The following is a 24,282-nucleotide window of genomic DNA, read 5'->3' on the forward strand; positions in this document are numbered from 1 at the left end:
AGCTCTCTCGCAATCCGGGACCCCTCAGGGGATGTCAGACTGCTGGTTTCGGCCTGATCCCGCAGTCCCAATCCAGACAGGAGGAAGCCTGATCCTGTGCGTTGAGCGTCTGTCCCCTGGTGGTCAGTGTGCGTCATAGCGACCAGTCGACCAGTCGTTTGCTTGTTCCGTCGCTTAGGCTTTTACATATATAGATGGGTGAGTTAATGTGCCACAAGAGGTTACATAGCACAGCTCTGAGTGTTTAACATTTTTTATGTTAAAATGGTGACATTACCTTTTTTCTCTCAGCGATATGTTTTATAGACTTAATCTTACTGATGTCTGCAGGCCTACTATGTTCATGGGTGGGAAAGGGAAGTCAATATATTTACCTACGATTCTCAGCATAGACCCACTTTACCAGTAATTGCAAACTAATTTGTAAACATGTTAATATGTTCACCCATTAATATTCATAACTTGCAGTTCTAATAGAACAAAAATGCTCTGGAGATAAAGATAAATGAGATATGATTGTGCTAAACCTATCCACCATGAAATCATTGCCTTTCATTCTAAAATGACAGTATTTTGGAAATTGTGTCTCTAATTATTTTCACATGAAAAGCTTTAAATGCTAAGCAGTTGTGTCTCACTTTTAGATCAGGAACTTTTCTAGGAAATTATGAAGATGTATTTCACCCAAATATATGTTTCTTTCATTAAGTTGTATGTAGCAGAATTTCAAATTTCAACTTTGAAATATGTGTTAACATTGATGAGTAGTAGTTTCTTACTTTTGGTAGCTTCGGAAGTCATATTGTTCTAGAAATTTAAGTTTTAAGAGTATTATAAATTAAAATATTTACTTTACCTTGAGCAAACCATAATTAGCAATATAAAGTTTAAGTGGGCACAGTGTTTGAAATAGGACATAATTGAGTGTTATTCTGAAGGCTGTATTTTTATTCAACATAAATGTGCAAAAACTAAAGAGTTAATGTAGCCAGATCATATGAAATCATTATTTAATTCTGTCAAACTTGATTCCTTGCTTTGTATGACATTCCCAGAAACATAGTTCTGCAGTTATCCCTACATTCGTTTCTACACCCAGTCCACACTTTCGAGTTTATATTTTTGAAGATGTTGAAATATTATAGAGAAAACTCTATATTTTTTCCTCACTACATGCTAGGAAATTGTTTTATTTTTGTACCTACTTAGGATGAACAGTTGTGTATCCATTTTAAATGTAAGCACAGACATTAACACATATGCCTATAGTTGGAAATCTCACCTTTCACCAGTCTTACTTGGACTAGTGATTCGGATTATTCTTGACACCTCTTTGTGCCATTTTAATAGCTTAGATAGGTATTTTGTCACTTTTCCAGCTGTGACTAAAAACAAATATATTTGACATTGCCACCACAGACATGCATACACACACACACACACCACATGGGAAAAGGGGAGTTATGTGTGTGAGGGGTTGTATATTAATATTCACACATATATATTTGTATATGTACATTACTTATATTAAAATATGTATATGTGTGTATATATATGTATATATATCATTGAAATACAATTGCAGAAAACAATATCACATGCACTCTACTAATTTCTATTTTATTACATGCCATTCTTTTACATTGAAAAATGCATTTCCCAATTCATGTGGTTAATTTTATGATCCACGACTGGGTTACAACTCCCAGCTGGGAACACAGTGGCTGAGGTCATGCCAGCTTCAAGCGCACATTGGCAAGTTCTAGCTGTGACCCCACAGCACTGTGCCAACATGGGGATGTGCCAGTTACACCACGTCAACACTGAGGCAGCATGGCCACGGTCAACTTGCACTTACAGAAGAGTGACATGAGTTTGGTTCAACCAGGATTAACTGCATTGCTGTTATATAGCTAAACATAACTGCTGTCTTATTTGATGGAGGAGTACTCACGTTTTGAATAGAGAGGTAAATAAAAAACAACGATGATACTGCTTTGGAAAATGGATAAGCACTGTCTAGCTTTTACGTGCATCAGTATGGGTTTGTGATTAGCCTACAAAATAGCAACAAAAATACGTAATGAGCAGAAACTTGCTCTTGGGAACACCTGAAGTTATTATGCAGGTATAACATTCTCCAGGAAATAGTGTTCAGTGAAAAATCAAGGTTTGGAATCTACGGGAGGATATCACCTGTGTAAGAGAATGAGACAAAATGCATGCACACATGCGTATATACATACGTGTATACACACCTACATACTTATTTTCTTTCATTTGCAAAAGGAAACTCCAAAGTCACAAATCAAACGCTAAGACAAAGAACTTCATGCTGTTTAGCTTTTACCAAAACAAATAAGATGGAAGGAAGGGAGGAAGGACTAACACTACAAAACCCATGGTTGCGGACACCTTTGTGGTGGGGAATAGAGTGGGGATTTTGCATCAATGGACCTTGACAGTATGGGCATCTGTGCTTCCGAAAAGCAGTCGACAAGGCACAGGTGTGAGAATGCTTCCTGGAGAATCCTTGGAAGAGGCCAAGGTGAAAGCCACTTCAATAGCTGTCAACAGGGGGCTGATAAAGTAAATGCTACATCCTTACAGGACCCCTGTGCACCCTCTACGGGTAATGGAGCAGACCCTCACAGCCTGTCCTATGAGATGGACTGTTTAGTGGAAAAGGACTTTTGGAGTAAAAGGCGTGGTCCCATTTTTGCACAAATGAGGATGCTATGTGCTTGCATAGATCAGTGCATCGCCGTAAAGAGGCAGAAGCCTGGAGTGATTCAAAACCATCCCCCTCACAGTGCTCACCTCTGGGATGAGAGCGCCACAACCTATGTGGGTGGAGGTGGTTTGAGAGGGAACATCCACATGTCATTCCCGATGTTCTGACATCATTTTGGAGCACTTTTACATGTATGTATTGATGTGATACAGAGGTAAGGAAAGCGATGACCCCGTCTCCGTGCCAGTTATGCTAATGCCTCCCTGTCTGTCTCCCCAGGTGCCAGGCTGCCAACAAGACCTGCCCCGCCAACCACACGTGGAACAGCCACACCTGCAGGTGCCTCGCTCAGCAGGATTTCATGTTTGCCTCCACTGCTGGCGACGGTAAGAGCGTGCTGGCTTTGGAGACCAGATGCCGGGGCTCTCTCTTGTGATCTGCACACACTTTCATATCAGACCCACACGCACGATGTTCAGGTCATGACACGCACTAGCTCACTACGCGATGGGCCCTTGCTTGCCTCATATTGGTATTGCATGGGCCGCTCCTGTAGAGGCACATACCATGTTCGTGCACAGCCCTGTAATGAACAACATGCCAGGGAAGGTGCTGTCGACACTTTTATTGCATAACACCACCCAGCCCCGAGTGAGGTGTAGTAACCATGTCCCGCCTGGTTGTCTAGACGCGGCCGATGGATTCCACGACGTCTGTGGCCCCAACAAGGAGCTGGATGAAGAGACGTGTCAGTGCGTCTGCAAAGGGGGGCTGCAGCCGGCCAGCTGTGGGCCCCACAAGGAGCTGGACAGAGACTCGTGCCAGTGCGTCTGCAGAAACAAACTCTTCCCCAGCTCGTGCGGGCCCCACAGGGAGTTCGACGAGAGCACGTGCCAGTGCGTGTGCAGAAGAGCCTGCCCGAGAAGCCAGCCCCTCAACCCAGCCAAGTGCACCTGTGAATGTACAGAAAACCCCCAGAAGTGCTTCCTCAAAGGGAAGAAGTTTCAGCCTCAGACGTGCAGGTGAGCAGTCGTCATGAACCATGGGTATTTCTCTTCCTGGAAATCGTGTTCTCAACTAAACGCAGTTTTCTCAACACCAGCAGCAGCTGCTGGTTGCTAGTGTGGAACCAGTAAATTCTGGAAGAGTTGCTCTGATAGGTTTAACCAGTGCCACACCTTCAAGGCAGGAAGGGAGGCCTGGAATGCACACCAATCCAGGCTCAGAGTGCGCTCTGAGGCCTTGTCCCAGAAGCTGAGGCGGTGGCTCTCCACCCAAGCTAGACAGGTGCATAGGACAGTCACCTGGGAGCATTTTCCAAATGCAGCCAGGCCCTGGCCGGTGTTCTCAGGGGTTAGAGCATCAGCTGCTGCACCAAAGGGTCTTGGGTTTGATTCCCAGTCCAGGGCATGTACTTGGGTTGCAGGTTCGATCCCTGGCCTCTTAGGTGCATGTGCAGGAGACAACCCATCTATGTGTCTCTCTCACATCAGTGTTTCTCTTTCTCTCTCTCTCCCTCCCTCCATCTCTCCCTCCCTCCATCTCTCCCTGCCTCCCTCCCACTCTCTTTAAAAATCAATGGAAAAAATGTCCTCGGGTGAGGATTAACAACAACAAAAAACATACAACTGGGCAGTGCACACCTGCCTTCACCACAATTAGGATTCCATCAGATGAGATTTAAGACAACTGTTCTAAGTGCAGAAAATTGTGTCCAAAATTTACAAAGGATAAGACATTGACAATTACTGTAGAATTGTATCTAGGCACAGAAATATTTAAGCGAAGTGTTTAATGGAATTGGAGGAGTAAATTAATATGCTGTTCGAGGTTACTCCTTAAACCTTGAGTCTGCTCCCTCTTCACCAAGAAAAACATGACGTTTGGACCCGAATCCTTTCTGTGTGAGTCCTGAACTTGGCCTGTCTATCCTGAGAATAAGGTGGTCGACTACGGAAGCCAGAGTCGACATTTGACATGTCCCCCCATGTTCCTTCAACATTGCTTCACCCATCACGCCTCTCTCTTCCTGACCTTTACACCTTAACTCTGCTGTCCTTTCCCCTCAATTCATAAAAGCTCCCAGATGTCTTCTATCTTATCAACCTGTCCCTGTGACGCAGAGCTGTCCACCGAGATCTGTCCTCCTTGCCAAAGATGCTCAAGGCCAGGCCTTCCGCATTTGGGTCCACCTCTTTCTTTTATTAAAATTTGAGTTATTACATTTATTGGTGTGATGTTGGTTAATAAGATTATATAAGTTTCAAGGTTACAATATTATAACACGTCACCTGTATATTGCATTGTGTGCTCATCACCCATTGTCTCGTCTCTTGCCATCATCATATATTTTACCACCACCCCCCACCCCATTCCTCAGCCTCTCTGGTAACCACACAGTCACCTCTTTCATCTGAATTTTCTCTTTTTTAAATATATTTTTATTGATTTCAGAGAGGAAGGAAGAGGGAGAGAGAGATAGAAACATAAATGACGAGCTAGAATTATTAATCGGCTGCCTCCTGCACACCCCAAACTGGTGATCAAGCCCGCAACCCAGGCATGTGCCCTGACCGGGAATTGAACCGTGATCTCCTGGTTCATAGGTTGATGTTCAACCACTGAGCCACGCTCGCTGGGCCATCTCTGAATTTTCAACCAACTAATGGGGTTTGTGCCCTAGAATTAATTCCATGATAGATTTCTGTTTAGGGTATCAGTACACTCTTGATTGCCACATGCACTGGACAAGTTGGTCTTTCTGTAAGCGGCCCTTTCTGTAGCTTCTCTTTAAGTTCTCTTCCTTTTCTGGCTGACATTACATTGCCCTCTCCTGGCTTCTCTGAGTTTGCTCTTCATCACCTTCACGGCTTCTCTTCTTCTCTTTCATCTGCTCTTCGCAGATGGTGATGACGCCTTTCAAGGATGACTATGCACAGGACTCCACGCTTTCATTCCATCTACTTACAGTTGCGTCTCTGCATTGATGCCATCAGTACTCTCTCTTCCTCAGTAAACTGAGTGTCCACCTTTTTGTTCTCAAAAGTTCTGTGCTCTCATTTTATGCTATATTTGAAGATCGGTCTGCACTAGCATTTTAGCTGCTGCATAAGGAGATTCACTGAATCTACAGATATACTTGATGACATATTTTTTCATTATTGTTTCAGAATGCCTTACTGGAACCATTTTTTTCTCTTTAGAACATTTTAAGCAAGAACTGTATTGAAATTTTACTCACATATCTCTACTCAAATTACCAGGATACTTAAAAAATGCAGAATATAAATATCATATCTTATGGAGCCATTTTGTATGTTGAGTCTTCTGAGTGAACCTAATTAGTATGTATTTAAAAGGCTGAAATTTTATGCTTATAAAGCCTAACCAGTGATCATATTTTTTTCTCTAGAATTCTTTTAAGTTAGTAGAAAAGATTTGTATCATTGTATTTCTCTTAATAGTATACATGCTTCATAAAGGTTTTTATTTACTGAAACTCTCCCTATGTTCACTTTTCTAGGGGTGTAATTCCAGGTTTCATGTATATATTGAAGCAAAAAATAATAATTTATATTTTGAAAATATTTTCACCCATTTTCTCTTAATATTTATTCCAAAAGTGTAGTGGGCAGCATATACATGCTTTGGTCCACTGCCTTATTCAGTAACTTTCATTGCTCGTTGAGAATTCTGTCTTTTTCCTTAAGGAATAACAGTGGACCAAAATTGCACTTGTATTTAGAAGTTTAAAAAAATCACATCTTAACTAGATCTGCTTCCTTTTCTAAAGCACAAGAAGTGAAATGATAGCATCAGCATCACATGTGTAGTTTTTCTGCAGTGCACTGTGGATTTCCATGGCAGGCCATTTGCATTCTTCCCTGGACACCCATCCCCATTCCCACATGTTAACCAAACTCATATGCCAAAAAAAAAAAAGTCATCTCCAAAGATCTCTCCCATTCCTCAGAGCAACAGGGCTTTGGAGGGGTTAGCTGTTTGATCATTAATTTTTTCACCACTGCTGGAAACTGGAAGTCCACGGGTGGCAGAGAGGGGCCCCCAAGGGAGACTGTCCCTCCCTTTGCACATGGAGCCGAGGTGGGGGGTGGGGGGGTGAGCCCCACCATGATCGCAGCTGCAGGTCCCGCAGATGGGAGTGAGTGTGGGGCTGCCCCTGAGGGCCACAGCCCTGCCTGCAGATGGCTGACTTGGGTCCTTGGGTCCCTTTGAAGCCCTGGTTCCCTGAAAGTCTCATGCTTATGTGGTCATCCTGAATCGCAGACCCGGAACAATCACTTCCAACATTTCCTCTTCACATTCAAAGCAGAGAACACTTCCAAACACCGATGCTGGCAGTGTCTCACTCTTCCATTTGTGACATCAGCAACCCAGACACTCTGGAGGGTGAGGGTCCATTCCCCTCAAACTGTGTGTGTAAGCACAAACTAACAATTTACAAACCTGTAAACCTACTGTTATGACAAATGAGTCACTTCATTCTAGTTTAAAATTTAGATTAACACAAAAGTGTGTTTATAGCATAACGAATTCATCCCCTTGGTCTTTTATGTATTTATTTATTTAATATATTTTTTATTGTTGATAGTATTACAGATATCTTCTGTCCCTCTCCTTTGCCCCCCTCCTCCTAGCCCCTACCTATCCCCCAGGTCTTCACTACCCAATTGCCAGTGTCCATGGCTATGCATATCCTATATAATAAAAGGTGAATATGCAAATCAACCGAACAGCAGAACGACCAGTTGCTATGACGTTCACTGACCATCAGGGGGCAGATGAGCAATGCAGGAGCTGCCCTGGTGGTCAGTGCACTCCAACGGGGGTTTGGGGGGGGCGCTGCTCAGCCAGAAGCTGGGCTCACAGCTGGTGAGTGCCTTGGTGGTGGTGGGAGCCTCTCCTGCCTCTGCGGCAGCGCTAAGGATGTCCCACTGACGGCTTAGGCCGAGTGGGACATCCCCCAAGGGTTCCCAGACTGTGAGAGGGCGCAGTCCGCGCTGAGGGATCCCCCCCACCAAGTGCACGAATTTCGTGCACCGGACCTCTAGGAAGTATATAAATTCTTTGGGTAATCTCTTCTCCCCACAACCCCACATCGAGGTTTGTCAGTCTGTTCCGTGCCTCCCTGCTTCGGGTCTTATTTTGTTGGTCCATTCATTTTGTTCATTTGATTCCACAACTAAGTGAGATCATGTGATATTTGTCTTTCTCAGTTTGGCTTATTTCACTTAGCCCATCCATGCAATACTGTGCAGCTGTAAAAAAGAGGGATCTCTTTCCCTCGCCTTGGCCTTTAACGAGAGTGTGTGTCTCTGTTTTCCTAGTTGTTACAGACGGCCGTGCACAAACCGGCTGAAGCACTGCGAGCCAGGCCTCGTGTTCAGTGAGGAGGTGTGTCGCTGTGTGCCCGCGTACTGGAAGAGACCACAGTGAACTGCGATGGGACTGTTTCCCGTCGCCCCGTTTCTGCCATGGCAGACTGTGCTGCCCCTTTAAAACTGTCTGTGGACAGAGAGACGTGTGTGGGGCCACGGTGACAGAGACAGCGGTCGGTGGGTGTTTCCCGAGCCACGTGGACCACGTCACGGAAACGGGCCCCAGCTCATCTGCAAAGACCTCTTATAAACACTGGTTTTCTGCCAAGGATGGAACAGCCGAGGTTTTTCTGTTGTGATTTAAAAAAAAAATGACTATATAATTTATTTCCACTAAAAATATTGTTTCTGCATTCATGTTTATAGCAATAACAATTGGTAAAGCTCACTGTGATCAATATTTTTATATCATGCAAAGTATGTTTAAAATAAAATGAGAATTGTATTATAAACTGCCGAGTTCGGTCTATTACCATCTTCCGTCGTAAGTAGAACTTGATATTATGGACCATTCACCCCCGCTAACCCCCACCCTTTTCTTTTTCTCTAACCAGATGGCAGACTGGGCTTGTGATAACAATCTAAACCTACAAAAGAAATGTTCACAAGGATAACAGTTGCTATTACATTTTAATCTCAACATTTTCATGAGTATAAACATTTTAGCACATGAGACTCTTGAATTTATAACCAAATGAATCGATAAAGAACATACCATCTAAAAAGGCGGTCTGCTTATTAACATCCATGTGATGGAGTTATTCCGGCACCGGGAGCACTTGGACTTCTAACTCTGGGTATGATCTCTCTCTGGATCTGGTGAGTCATTTTTAGTATTGATACATTTTTAAATACATTAATTTTTTAGCTAATGCAAAAAATATATATCTAAGTTTTGAATGAGCCCCTAAGGCTATGTAACTTGATACAACAGCTGTTATCAGTTATCAGCTTGAAAGTCATCTAAACTATGTGTTGACAATTAGTTTCTCAGAAGATATGGGTAAGCCAAAAAACCACTGGGCCAAATATTAAAGCGCGAAGCATGCCAGAAAAAAAGACATTGAACTTGTCCCTGGAGATGTAATCATTTTGGCCAAAAGCAGAAGTAACATGGGCAAAGACAAGACATTGCCGGTGGTACTCAGACAAGTTTATATGGACCATAAAAACCTCACTTCCCTCCATGGTAATAACTGAGATTTTGTGGTGCCAGCTAAAGAGGTGGACTGGAGAGAAAGCTAAACAATTCTGTGGAGCATGAGCAAGACCGACTCAGCAGAAGCTAAAAGATACAGTGAAAATGCCCATAAACTGGCCTCGAGCCTCCAGACCCAGGCGGGCAATCTGCAGGACGAAGACGAGAAAACACTGGGTGTCTGAGGCACCAGTGTCTACATGGGCATCTTGGAAGTTTGAACACAGAATTGTATGCCCTGAATCCTAATGCTGTGTCCTTAGTTGAAAAGACTCGAGGGGAAAAGATATTTTTTAAGCAGCGGTATAAACTCTAGCCTCCAGACTTTTTTTTTTTTTTTTTTTTTTTTTTTTTGGAAAGGGGTTTTGACATTGGCTGACTGATGGAATGAAACAGATTCCAGTATTAGAGTTTCTAAAATTAGCTTTGTTCTCTCCATCCACGCTAACTCCAAACAGAAGTGTAGGTGGCGGCCACAAGAAGGCCCCACTGGCATACCCAGGGTGCATCTCTCCGAGGGAGGCAGGCAGGGCCGGCTCTGTCTTCCTCCGGGTGGAGACCCAGCTCCGAAGGACTAGTCCCAGCGGGTAAGAGGGAAGCAGACGCACAGGCGAGGCTGGGATGGCAGCCGGTGCTGTAGGGCATGGCCGGTGGTCAGGACACTCCCACGTGGGGAAGGTGGTGCTCACCTCCCAGGGGGTGCTACGCTCCTGCGCTTTCACTGGCAGGTTGACCAAGGGCTGCTGTTGAGGGACTTGGCCTTTTGAACTGAAGATGAGCCTAGCCGATCACTTCGCTATGGTAGAAGAGAGACATTGGCGAGTCTGGTTTTCATGTTGATAAATTCTAGAAAGTTCTGAATAAATCCAATTATTGTCTCAAAACAAATGCCTTCAGTACACCCGAACACTGTTTGAGGGAGTCAGTGATACTTTATAAATTAATACTGGTTTTCTCTGTCCTTGAATCTTTTGTATATGGGATACTTTTTTAAAGGGGGTAATTGTTAACTTGCATAAATGCAGTTGGAAGGTTAGAGGGGTTGAGGGTTTGGAAATCTCTATAAAAACCAGAGCTTCACACACACTTTCCTCTTCGCTCCACAGCTAACAAGCCAGTGCTGGGAAAAGCCTGGGGAACGGAGGGACCCTGGCGGGAACCACAGCAGGTCCTTATCCTGACTCCTCCACGAGCGCAGCTTCGTCTCAGGAACAAGCGAGTGGAGCTAAATGTGTGTGAACCCCCCCACCCCCGGCCCCCGCTGGTACCAGGTTGGTGCTGGGCCACATGAGGGGCCTCTGGCAGGAGAAGGGAAACAGGAATCTCTGCTGAGAACTCGGGGAGGCCCCGTTCTTGAGAATAGTGACCCATTAAGAGGAAATATGAATCTTTTAAACATGTTTTATGTAAAATTCGTAAGTAAAGTATCTCCCGTAACCATAATTCTAACTAGTCTAGACAGCTCAAAGCCCCGGAATCGTATCAAAGGGGACACCTGTGGAGACTTTGGAAAATGTCTTTCAACTGCTGAAAAAAGTACATATGTTGAAAAAATACAGCAATGAGACGTTTCATAAAAAAGCAAAAGTTAAGGCTGTGCCTGCTCCGAACCTGGGCCAGGTGCGCCTACACTTACTGCACTTGGTCCAGACCAGGCTGTGGCTGCAGAGCCTGAGTTCTGATGACCCGGCTTCATTAGGTCTCCGCCTGGTGTCCACACCCTCTGAGAACAGAGGCGAGGTGCCGAGGCTGCTGGGAGCTCACCCACTGGCTGACCATGCATCAGGCTTGACAAGACGCGGCTGTCCACACTGACACGGTAACTGTCCATTAGGTAGACAGGGTGGGGACACACCCTTACCAACGTCCTTTAAATTCACAAAATAATGGGTAGCTGGATCAGAGACTTCACAATTGCCTCAATCAAAATACTTAACTTTATGAACACAATGCATACACACTTTAAAAGAAAAAAAGAACTTTCACGTGTGCTCTGCACGCTGCTCTGTCTCACTTTGGAACACTCGTGCGTTGTTAAAGCTGGGATGTATTTTTCCATCATTTTAAGGCAGCTGCACATTTTCTTAATCTTTTTAAAAATTAATTTTGCTCTATTTCCAATGTGCAGATTTCAGTTAAGTAGGAATTCTGTTTTGAGGATACTATTAGGAATGCAGCTAGGTGGCTGACAGGGTCATTCAGTGTGAAAACAAAAAGCCCCAGCAAATCCTTTTCCTGGGTGCCAGTGTCCAATCCGGGAGTACCGGGTGTGGAGACTTCCCATGGCCCAAGTTCATGAATGACAACTGAGCCCTCCACGCCGCCCATGCTTACACTCCCTGTCTCCTTTCTCTGACAGCCCACCCCCCACAACGCCCCCACGTGCTACTGTTCTCTCTGTATCGCTTACAAATCTTAAATGATGACCTTCAACCCTGACTCTCTCCTATTCCCAGCCCCGATGTTTCCTGTGGACAATATGTTTCCTGTCACTGCTCAAGGGTAAGCTGTCCCAGGAGCAGACAGGACTGGGAGCAGCCGCTCACCCGATTCTTTTTATTGATATTTTACAGAGAGGAAGGGAGAGGAATAGAGAGTTAGAAATATTGACGAGAGAAAAACATCTATCAGCTGCCTCTTACACACCCCCTACTGGGGATGTGCCCACAACCAAGGTACATGCCCTTGTCCAGAATCGAACCTGGGATCCTTCAGTCCGCAGGCCGACGCTCTATCCACTGAGCCAAACCAGTTAGGGCTCCCCCCATTCTGTTGCCCAGTTTAAGCAGCCTGTCTTGGTTTTGATGATAGTTGTGAGGCTTGCGTTTCATGGGGCCCCAATAAATGAGGGATCATAGACTCTCATTGGGACATGCTCATAAGGAGGAAAAAGAGAGGAGGGAAGGGAATGAAGAAAATGTGAAAACAGGAAGAAGGAACAGGAAAAAATGAGAAAAGGTCAGAAGGGAAATCGAGAGGAAAAGCAGGACAACTAGAATTTTAAAGAAAAAATGAAGATGTCCCCTGACCTGTTGGGACAGGGGGGTGGTTGGGTGGGGGGGATAGGGGGTGGGGGCGGCGGGGGAGGCCAGTTCTGGACATGCATGGGGCATTTCTGCAGCTTGTGACGGAGAGTGGCAAAGGCAGGGTGATGGTGTCTTGCGCAGCCCTTGCCTGGGATGATGGTGAGGTAAATGCCAGGGCCGTTATCTGGAAAGGTCAAGGGGAAACCCTGATGTAAGACACTGGGCGGCATTTACTCGTGCCCATGGACTCTGAATGCCATGTCTGTCACCGTCATTCCTGTGGCGGTCAGTGGCTTTGGAGAAGGTCTTGGGGAAACAAAGAATGTCCTCATTTCTGCCTTTAAAGCTGGTGCCTTCATCGGCCGTTTCAGGTCACACGGCAACGTCATGGCAACTTTCCCCCCAAGTTCCATGACTGGCGTGGCCTGTGTGAGCAAATGGCAGGCGCTGTTCTCCCTGTGGCATGTGGGTGGGCGCGCACAGGAATGAGAAGTCTCCCTTCCTCCCGAGGGTGGGCTCGCCCCTTCGGGTCTCCCGGGAAGCTAGGCTCTCACAGGCGGAAGAGGGCTGGAGGGTGCGAGTTCTCTCGAGCAACCCAGTCTTTTCTCTGCACCCGAGACAATTCCAGGAGTTTCATTAGGCCTGAGGTGTTTCTACAGCGTACAGCAGTCGGCTTCTCATTTTTATGAAAAAAGCATTGGTTGCCCTGAGCTGTTCAAGGTTTCTCCTGAGACAGGCAGAGCCCACACGACAACACCACAGGCGATCGTCCATGGCACCTTCTTCCTCTTCTCCAGCGACACCCTGTATGTGTTCCGCAGCGTCCCAGGCTGGGCACCAGCCCTTCCCTCCCCATCCCACCAGAGCTGCCTGACCTGATCTGTTTTATGTCAAGATATTGAGGGGGAAAGATTTTATTTTCTTTTGAAAAGGCCCTTTGACAATTCCTTCTTCAAGTGTTCTAAAACATGACCTTTACCTTCTAGAACTCCCTGAACAAGTTCTTGCTCTCTGCCAAAGCCAGCATCTCCCATGGTGCAGCTGTGGGGGCAACCTCAGCAGAATCCTGGAGCGTGCCAGCGCCTCCTCCTGTCCAGGAACCAACCTGGGCCACACCAAGCGAGGCGACCGAGCTCTCACCAGGTGAGGGAAAGAGTCCCCCACGCAAAGAGCCCTGGCTAAAGGATGCTCCACAGAGGATGTATGGAGAAGCCATAAATTCAGGTAGGTTTTAATTCAGGTTTTGTTTTTTAAATTACACTCATTTAACAGCCTTCGACCAAAGCTAAAACATAACTCAACATGAGCTGGTCTGACGCATGCTCTGGGCTGGATTTATAACCGGCTCCTCCCTGTGAGCCATGAGGCATTATTCTTGGGCCACATTCCCATGAGTTGATGCTCTTCCCCCTTATGTCGCGTTGTTTTTACCAGGACTTTAAACCTGTGAACAAGCCACCCTCATCTAGACACGCCGGATTGTTGTCAGAGGGCTGGTGTGAACTCAGCTCATTTTTACACACACTCTGCCCTGTCTTCGTCTGCTCAGCTGCCATAACAGAATACCACAGGCTGCGGGCGTAGGCAACAGCAAGTTATTTCCTCACAATTCTGGAGGCTGGAAGCCCAAGATCGAGGTGGCAGCAGCGCTGATTTCTGGTGCGAGCGAGCTCTCCCTCTCCCTGCGTCCTCACCGGGTCTTCCCTCTATGCTGTGCTGGGAACGAGATCTCTGATGTCTCCTCCTCATCCTATAAGGCCACCAGCCCTATAGAATCAGAGCCCCACGCTTATAACCTCACTTAACCCCAGTTACTTCCCTAAAGACCCTATTTCTAAATGTGGTGACACTGGGGGCTAGGGCTTCAACATATGGATTTGGAGGGGACACAATTCAGTCCATAGCAGCCCCCTCTGTATAGACAAATGTTAATTGTTAAGAAAGAGTTGACTCTGATTCAAATGCTTTGAGACCAAAGAAAGTATTTATTTCAAGGCAGATAGTGCACCTAAGCAGGGTTTTGTGTGTGGATGGAAGGAAAAGTAACCAAGATCTGCAGAGAGAATAATTAATTCCACAGCAGCCAAGCTATACCTGAAACTCCACCAGAGAGAGTTGGTTGAAAAATAGCCTCACTGAGCTGTGTATAAAAAATGATAAGATACCTGTATATAGAAGCCAGATTTTACTCACAACTTGGGTCTTAAATTTATCTGCCTCCTAGTGGGTACATCAAGGTACTCCATAGTGTAAGAAGCTTCTACTGGCCAGCTTCCTGGTGCTTTCATACATGGCAGGACAGTCATTAAACTGGCAGAAGGCACCTGGGCATAACTGTGGCTGTCTAGGGTTTTTCCAAGGGAAAGATAGAAGCCGATCAGCCCAGTCAGCACTGAGATTCCATAGGTGACCGAGAGTCAAAGCCACAGTTGTTGATTTCAGAGTATTTAATATTTTGGTTGCTGATTGAACAATTGGCAAATGTGTCCATGTTAAATTAGTGTTTGATCCACAAAAAAACCTCAAGAAGTAACTTCAATCATCCTTGTTTGGTAGTTTCAAATGCCAACTCTTATTTTTTAACTTGAATTAAAGTTAAATTTAGAAATTCAGCCTTATTTACAAATCACAACAAAGTTCTGAGAGATCAACTGTCAGTATAGTCAGCCAAGTATCAGAAGATCAAGGTAAGTATTCTGAGAATGAAGGGCACTTTGAACAGAGTAAATTTTTGTAAAAAAAAATGTATATATATATAGACAGAATGAAAAATGAAACATGAAAAAGATTAAGATGCATTTGAATAATGACATTAAGTTAGGAATAAACTTTGTGTTCAAATTTCTACTTGATTAAGAATTTCTCATACTATTTTGGCAAGAATTGCCTTCATTTTTAAGAAAATGCACTTTCCTCAAAAAAAAAACAACAACTTAGAAAGTCAGTTTAAGTCAGCGCTTTTCAAACATTAACTCATAGGGAATTTCCACTGCATTTGGGAAAGACAACATGATCTGGAAAATGTCACCACCGAGGCCCCGTGTCGCTGGGCTCCCACAGGAGGCAGCACAGGTCCTTAACATGTCACTGGCTTGTGAGACAGATTAACCGGCCGTTGGAGGAAAATACATTCCTCAGAACCAGAGAGGTTGGGCATTCTGACCCATTTCCAGCAGATTCGAATCTCACTTTTTATTCTTTCTCTCCTCGAAAGGAAATACATTTCTAGAGATGTACTAAGATCCGGGTACCTTTTCTAAGAGATGAACAACAGAAGGCTCAAAGTCGTTCAAAAAACAGTTTGCTCAAAAAGTTAAAGTGTAGAATTATAAGAGCTTAGAAGAGAGGAGGTAATAATTTTAAAGTAAAACTTTAGAAATCTTCTCGTCAAAGAGTGTGTGCATATATAATTTTAAAAATTCTAATAGGCAAATTAAAAGTAAAACAGGACTCTAGTGTTAATAAAAATATAGATCGTCCTGCATACAGTACAAACCCCAAGTAAGTCTAAATGTTGTTAACAAACTTCAACTTTCAGGTGATACTTTTATTTTGCTCTAATCATATAATACTCTCTCGTATAATGACACATTAGGGAAATAAGCTGGTCTTGAAACAAAACACTCCTCCATACAAATTTTGATTAGACCCTTGGCATTAACTTTGGCAATAGGTATGGAATGTATGAGGTGCTTATTGGTCCAAAATTAAAGACCTTGAAATAATAAGGGTCTTCAGACTCTGTGGTATAATTTGTGTCTGAAGATTGGAATCTATTGGAATTGGAAGAGACTTCTGCAGATAAACTGAACTCTAGTTGGTGGTTGATTAATCTAAGGGGTTCAGGATCATTAAGCATGCTTTAATGATAATTTCCTTTTTATGTACATGATCCACTAGGCTGTTGTAGTAACAAGATCTTGTCATTGGCATTGGATATTGGCTTTCCTCCTTATACAAAACTTGCAATGCTTTGTCTATTTTGGAATTTTTATTACATCAAAGGGGACTGAGAAATTAAAGTCACTTACAAAGCAATCTGAAAAAAAAAATAATTCTTCTGTTGCATTTGCCCTAAACCTTGATAGTTGGTGGCTCAGATCTAACTGACACTCTGCTCATAATTGCCTCTCCTGGGCAGAGCTTTCCCACAGCATTTCATCTGTTTTCCTAGAGTTTATGTTAATTTTTCCATATACCATGGTTACTTTCATTGAAAAACATTGAATAATTATGCATTCATTCATTTCACATAGTATCTTACAATATGGAGATGACCAAGTTTGTGTCATATAATTCCATAAACATTAAAAAAAAAAGCAATTCTTTTTTTAATTAAAATAGATGCACGCATTATTAAAAGATTTCAAACTATGGACTAAATGCTACTTTTTCACTTTTCAAGATTTCCATCAAATGTATAAAAAACAAACAAAAATATCAAGTCAAACGTATGCAAATGGAGGACATGAAACTAATAGTGTAATTTTGAGGGTCAGTGGGTGGTCTTTCTAGATTTTCTCCTTTTATACCTTTCCAGTAGCTGCAATACTCAGGCCCTGCTCCAGATTAATACTGACCTCTGCAACCTTTAATTTCCTCGTCCTTTTTTTTTCATTTCCCAGCCCACACTCTCCCCTCTCGACCCTGCAGGAAGCAGCTCCAAGCTTCTCCCTAGGAAACACCAAAATAATGAAAGCTGAACGAAGCCTGTTCAAAGCTATGCTCCTGGGGATAAAGAAATAATCCAGGAACTGGGATGGAACCTCTGACCTCTTTGAACCATGAAATTGGCCTTCCCGTTACATTGCCGTTTACATTTTCTAAACAGAAGCCAAATGCATTGTACCTAACAGTCAATTTAAAACATGATACCTGGCAACCTTTTATGTATTTTCCTTCCTGGAATGCTGTTAGGAACAGTAGTCATATTTGAAAGGAAGGACCAAAGCAGAAATCATCTAAAATTTTATTTTTCTCTCTTGCCCTGATTTTTCCTCTTGTTCAGAGAACACTTCTGAGACCTCCGAAACTCAGGATGTGTACGTTGGCTATGGAACCATATGCTTGAAGCAGTCTTAAGCTGTCAAGTTTCATTTTAGTAAATAATTTTTAATAAATCTCTAACCATGCTTGTAAGTTTGTGTTTGTCCCTTCTTCAGACTAAAATATACAAAGGTTCAAATACCTGTTTTTCTTTATCACCAAAGAAATCTGATGCTTTTTCTGTCCATACATTTATTGCGAATGAAATGCAGAAGTTTCAGGACTGCAGACAGCACCTTATCCAGCGGTCCTGGCAGGATATGGCCACATTTTCCTGACTTTGTGCTCTCGTATGTGCAGCCTGCCTAACCAGCCTGCTTTTTTAAAATAACAAAACAACCTAAATTCCCCGTGGCCTCGTGAGCCTCCGCACCACAGAGCTCCATTTATATTAAACCAGACGTGTCCACGTCATTTCATATTCTCGGCCGTTTTTCTCCATAGCCAAGTCAACTCAAACCAGCTAAGTTTTGAGATCATATCTAAAAAGAAAATCTCAGTTCCTTCCCACGAAAGGAATTGGTTTCATTTAAATGTTTCCTGTTTTCATAAATATATTGCCTGATGGAACTATTGTGTATAACACAAAGTCTGCTTCAATGAGAAGCTAATTGTCACAATTAAATTTCAGCTCAAGCCATAGAAAAAAGGCAAGAGAGGTGAAAAAGAGGGTGGATACTGTTCTTATTTGGGAGGTTGGAATGTCCTGCATTGTGGTCCAGGACCTCCGTCATTGGACTGACAAGTTAGTTGAAGGCATGGTTCAAAGATCAAACAATCGACAAATGAGGAAATTCCATCTATTTTTGTCATCGGCAGCCTTAAATAAATTGAAATATTGGTCACACGTATCCATACATATCTATATGGGAAACATTATACCCAAAGCCATCTACCAAGTTGAATGATAATGACACAAGATCCACCCTGCTTAGGATCAGAGCATTTCCAAAAAGAACCGAGTTTAACAGAAGCCTCCAGCACCTGCTTGTGTACATGGTCGGCATACAAGTTAATGACGTTGATTTCAACTACTTGTTTAATTATGAAGAGTGTGTTTTTTGCCCATTAGAATGATGTGCTTTCAAGTCAAGCTGGAGTGAACATGTTTTACACAATATCCACTTTCTTCTATTCGATGTTTTTAATCCTACAGAACTACATTGTCTGATGATCATACTGCAACATTTTTCATTTAGTTTGCAATTGCCTCTTTGTTTTCAGTATTTCTTGACCCACTTGGTTTAAGTGTGTTTCCTGAAAACAGCATATGGGTTTTATCTCCTAATAGAAGAGTTCGATTCATTCCTATTTTATTAAAGTCATATATAATTGGTTATATTTTCCACCTTACTTGATACTGTCATTTCCTTTTTTTCTTAGTTTTGTTGGTGTTACCATAGGTAGCTAGTTATTGTTAATGGGAAGAGAGCAAGGGAAGTCAGATATTGTTGAGCATAGTCAACTGGGGACTCTGAGCCTGTTTGCTTCACCAGGCTACAGCTTCACGTTCCCCACAGGGAGCCACCAATCCATTCATCAGATCACTGTGGGTAGGGATAGAACAAAGGGGGAGATAAGTACATGCAAAATAAACGCAATATAGTGCAGGCAGAGGTGCTTGACCCTAGAGGCCTGTCAGTCTAACCTGGGGAAAAGATCATTGTCTGGGGGGGTAGAGCCAGTGCAAGCCCTGAAAAACTTAGGAAGTTGGTTGATTATTTTGTTTTTTTTTTTTTTTGTTTTTTTTTTCTTTTTCTTTTTTTTTTTTATTGCTTAAAGTATTACAAAGGATATTACATATGTATCCATTTTATCCCCCCGCCCTAGACAGTCCCCTAGCCTCCCCTATCACCCAGTGTCTTATGTCCATTGGTTATGCTTATATGCATGCATACAAGTCCTTTAGTTGATCTCTTACCCCCCTACCTCCTGCCCCCCAACCCTCCCCGGCCTTCCCGCTGCAGCTCGACAATCTGTTTGAGGCAGCTCTGCCTCTGTATCTATTATTGTTCAAAAGTTTATAATGGTCTCTATTGTCCACGAATGAGTGAGATCATGTGGTATTTTTCCTTTATTGACTGGCTTATTTCACTTAGCATAATGCTCTCCAGTTCCATCCATGACGTTGCAAATGGTAAGAGTTCCTTCCTTTTTACAGCAGCATAGTATTCCATCGTGTAGATGTACCACAGTTTTCTAATCCATTCATCTACTGATGGGCACTTAGGCTGTTTCCAGATCTTAGCTATGGTGAATTGTGCTGCTATGAACATAGGGGTGCATATATCCTTTCTGATTGGTGTTTCTGGTTTCTTGGGATATATTCCTAGAAGTGGGATCACAGGGTCAAATGGGAGTTCCATTTTCAGTTTTTTAAGGAAACTCCATACTGTCTTCCATAGTGGCTGCACCAGTCTGCATTCCCACCAGCAGTGCACAAGTGTTCCTTTTTCTCCACATCCTCTCCAGCACTTGTCGTTTGTTGATTTGTTGATGATAGCCAGTCTGACAGGTGTGAGATGGTACCTCATTGCTGTTTTGATTTGCATCTCTCGGATGATTAGTGACTTTGAGCATGTTTTCATATGTCTCTTGGCTTTCTGAATGTCCTCTTTTGAAAGGTGTCTATTTAGGTCCTTTGCCCATTTTTTGATTGGATTGTTTATCTTTCTTTTGTTAAGTTGTATGAGTTCCCTATAAATTTTGGAGATTAGGCCCTTATCAGATATGTCATTGGCAAATATGTTTTCCCACACAGTGGGTTTTCTCATTGTTTTGTTGATGGTTTCTTTTGCTGTGCAGAAGCTTTTTATTTTGATGTAGTCCCATTTGTTCATTTTTTCTTTAGTTTCAAGTGCCCTAGGAGCTGTATCAGTGAAGAAATTGCTTCGGCATATGTCTGAGATTTTCTTGCCTTTGGATTCTTCTAGAATTTTTATGGTATCCTGTCGTACATTTAAGTCCTTTATCCATTTTGAGTTTATTTTTGTGTATGGTGTAAGTTGGTGGTCTAGTTTCATTTTCTTGCATATATCTGTCCAATTTTCCCAACACCATTTATTGAAGAGACTATCTTGGCTCCATTGTATGTTCTTGCCTCCTTTGTCAAATATTAATTGAGCATATTGGTTCGGGCCGATTTCTGGGCTCTCTATTCTATTCCATTGATCTATGTGCCTATTCTTGTGCCAGTACCAGGCAGTTTTGAGAACAGTGGCTTTGTAATACAACTTGATATCTGGTATTGAGATCCCACCTACTTTGTTCTTTTTCAGGATTGCTGCAGCTATTCGGGGTCTTTTTTTATTCCAGATGAATTTTTGGAAAGTTCGTTCTAGATCTCTGAAGTATGCTGTTGGTACTTTAATGGGAAGTGCGTTGAATTTATAGATTGCTTTGGGTAGTATGGACATTTTGATGATGTTGATTCTACCAATCCATGAACACGGTATGTTCTTCCATCTGTTTATGTCTTCCTCTATGTCTTTTTTCAACGTTCTGTAGTTTTCTGAGTATAGGTCTTTTACCTCTTTAGTTAAGTTTATTCCTAGGTAGCTTAGTTTTTTTGGTGCAATGGTAAACGGGATTGTTTTTATAATCTCTCTTTCTGAAAGTTCACTATTGGTGTATAGAAATGCCTCAGATTTCTTGGGGTTAATTTTGTATCCTGCTACATTGCCAAATTCATGTATTAAGTCTAGTAGCTTTTTGATGGAATCTCTAGGGTTTTGTATGTATAATATCATGTCGTCTGCAAATAAGGACAGTTTTACTTCCTCTTTTCCAATTTGGATGCCTTTTATTTCTTCTTCTTGCCGAATTGCAATGGCTAACACTTCCAGTACTATGTTGAACAGGAGTGGTGAGAGGGGGCATCCCTGTCTTGTTCCTGTTCTTAGGGGAAATGGTGTTAGTTTTTGTCCGTTGAGTATGATGTTGGCTGTGGGCCTGTCATATATGGCTTTTATTATGTTGAGGTATGATCCTTCTACTCCCACCTTGCTGAGAGTTTTTATCAAAAATGGGTGTTGAATTTTGTCAAATGCTTTTTCTGCATCAATTGATATGACCATGTGGTTTTTTTCTTTCAATTTGTTTATGTGATGTATCACGTTTATTGATTTGCGGATATTGTACCATCCTTGCATACCTGGGATAAATCCTACTTGGTCATGGTGTATGATCTTTCGGATGTACTGCTGGATCCGATTTGCTAAGATTTTGTTGAGGATTTTGGCATCTATGTTCATGAGGGATATTGGCCTGTAATTCTCTTTCATTGTGTTGTCTTTACCTGGTTTTGGTATTAGGGTGATGCTGGCTTCATAGAATGAGCTTGGAAGTGTTCCTTCCTCTTGAATTTTTTGTAGTAGTCTGAGGAGGATAGGTTTTAGTTCTTCCTTGAATGTTTGGTAAAACTCCCCTGTGAAGCCGTCTGGTCCTGGGCTTTTGTTTGATGGAAGCTTTTTGATGACTGCTTCAATTTCTTCCATAGTAATTGGCCTGTTGAGATTTTTAGATTCTTCCTGATTGAGTTTTGGAATGCTGTATTTTTCTAGGAATTTGTCCATTTCCTCCAGGTTGTCTAGTTTGTTGGAGTAAAGCTGTCCATAGTATTTTTTAACAATCATTTGTATTTCTGTGGGGTCTGTTGTTATTTCGCCTCTATCGTTTCTGATTTTATTTATTTGGGTCCTCTCTCTCTGCTTCTTGGTGAGTCTGGCTAGAGGTTTATCAATCTTGTTTATCCTTTCAAAGAACCAGCTCTTGGTTTCATTGATTTTCTGTATTGTTTTTTTGGTCTCTATGTCATTTATTTCTGCTCTAATCTTTATTATCTCCTTCCTTCTGCTCATTCTGGGGTTTTCTTGTTGCTCTCTTTCTAATTCTTTGAGTTGTAGAGTTAGATGATTTACTACCATTTTTTCTTGTTTTTTGAGATAGGCCTGTAGAGCTATAAACTTCCCTCTCAGGACTGCTTTCAATGTGTCCCATAGGTTTTGGATTGTTGTGTTTTCATTGTCATTAGTTTCCAGGATGTTTTTAATTTCTTCTTTGATCTCATTGGTAACCCAATCAATATTTAATAGCATGCTATTCAGCTTCCAGGTGTTTGAGTATTTTGGGTTGTTTTTATTGTAGTTTATTTCTAATATTATGCCATCGTGGTCTGCGAAGACGCTTTTTATGATTTCAATCTTCTTGAATTTGGGGATACTTTGCTTGTGACCCAATATGTGGTCTATTTTTGAATATGTCCCATGAGCACCTGAGAAGAACGTATATTCTCTGGCTTTGGGGTGAAGTGTTCTGAAGATGTCTATTAAGTCCATCTGATCTAGTGAGTCATTTAGGATTGCTGTATCTTTGCTGATTGTTTGTCTGTAGGACTTATCCAGTGCTGTCAATGGTGTATTAAAGTCCCCTAGTATGATTGTATTGTTGTCGATCTCTCCTTTGATATTTTCCAGGAGTTTTTTTATGAATTTGGGTGCTCCTACATTGGGTGCATATATGTTTACCAGGGTTATATCTTCTTGTTGTATTGATCCCTTTAGTATTATGAAGTGGCCTTCCTTATCTCTTGTTAAGGCCTTCACTTTGAGGTCTATTTTGTCCGATATAAGTATTGCTACCCCAGCTTTCTTTTCCTTTCCATTTGCCTGAAAGATATTTTTCCATCCTTTCACTTTCAGTCTGTGTGAGTCCCTTCTAATGAGGTGGGTTTCTTGTAGACAGCAGATGTATGGGTCATGTTTTTTTATCCATTCAGCCACTCGATGTCTTTTGGTTGGAGCATTTAGTCCGTTTACGTTTAAAGTTATTATTGAAAGGTACTTGTTTGTAGCCATTTCTTTTTGTGTGTGTGTGTGGCTGTTTTCTTTCTGAGCTTTTTATTTCTTCTTTTTATACCAGTCCCTTTAGCATTCCTTGCATTGCTGGCTTGGTGGTGACAAACTCCCTTAGCCTTTTTTTGTCTGTGAAGCTTCTTATTTCCCCTTCAAGTTTGAATGATAGCCTTGCTGGATAGAGTATTCTTGGATTCAGTCCTTTGCTTTGCATCACTTTGTAAATTTCAGTCCATTCTTTTCTGGCCTGATGTGTTTCTGTTGAGAAGTCATTTGACAATCTAATGGGAGATCCCTTGTATGTAACTTTCCGTCTCTCTCTTGCAGCCTGTAAGATTCTCTCTTTGTCCTGAACATTTGCCATGGTGATTATGATGTGTCTTGGTGTGGGTCTTTTCGGGTTCACCTTGTTTGGGACTCTCTGGGCTTGTGTGACTTTTTTCTTCCCCACCTCAGGAAAGTTTTCTGATATTATTTCTTCGAGTAGGTTTTCTAATCCTTGTTCATCTTTCTGTTGTTCTGGTACTCCTATTATTCGTATGTTGTTTCGTTTCATGTTGTCCCAAAGCTCCCTTAGGCTCTCCTCCTGTCTTTTAATTTTTTTCTCCAATTGCAGTACATTTTGGGTGTGTTTTGCTTCCTTGTCTTCTAATTCACTTATTCGGTCCTCCGCTTCTCCTAGTCTACTGTTGATACTTTCAATGGAGTTTTTCATTGCAGCTATATCACTCTTCATTTCTTCTTGGGTCTTACTTAGGTTGTTGATTTTTTCATCTGTTTCTTCTAGCTTCTTCCATATGTTGTCGATTTTTTCATCTGTTTCTTCTAGCTTCTTCCATATGTTATCGATTTTTTCATCTGTTTCTTCTTGCTTCTTGCAGAGGTTGTCGATTTTTTCCTCCATCCGGTTTATGCACTCTAGGATCCTTATTCTGAATTCTTTATCTGTCATGTTGCATGCCTCTGTATTACTTAGCTGCTTTTCTGGAGAGTCCTCCTTCTCTTTCCTTTGGGGGTTTCTTTGTCT

The 24,282-nt window shown here is 42.4% G+C and overlaps 1 protein-coding gene across 1 annotated transcript in view; it reads left to right on the forward strand.

The window, feature by feature from the left end:
• Positions 1-8,585, forward strand: part of VEGFC (vascular endothelial growth factor C) — an 83,844-nt gene extending 75,259 nt beyond the window's left edge. The window contains exons 5-7 of the mRNA XM_059685795.1: positions 3,014-3,120; positions 3,423-3,756; positions 8,083-8,585. Of these exons, the coding sequence (XP_059541778.1) occupies positions 3,014-3,120; positions 3,423-3,756; positions 8,083-8,191 (550 nt within the window). The 3' untranslated portion in view covers positions 8,192-8,585. The remainder of the gene's footprint in view (positions 1-3,013; positions 3,121-3,422; positions 3,757-8,082) is intronic.
• The last annotated feature ends 15,697 nt before the right edge of the window (positions 8,586-24,282 follow it).

Source organism: Myotis daubentonii, chromosome 2 (genome assembly GCF_963259705.1).
Source record: "Myotis daubentonii chromosome 2, mMyoDau2.1, whole genome shotgun sequence".
Taxonomy (NCBI): domain Eukaryota; kingdom Metazoa; phylum Chordata; class Mammalia; order Chiroptera; family Vespertilionidae; genus Myotis; species Myotis daubentonii.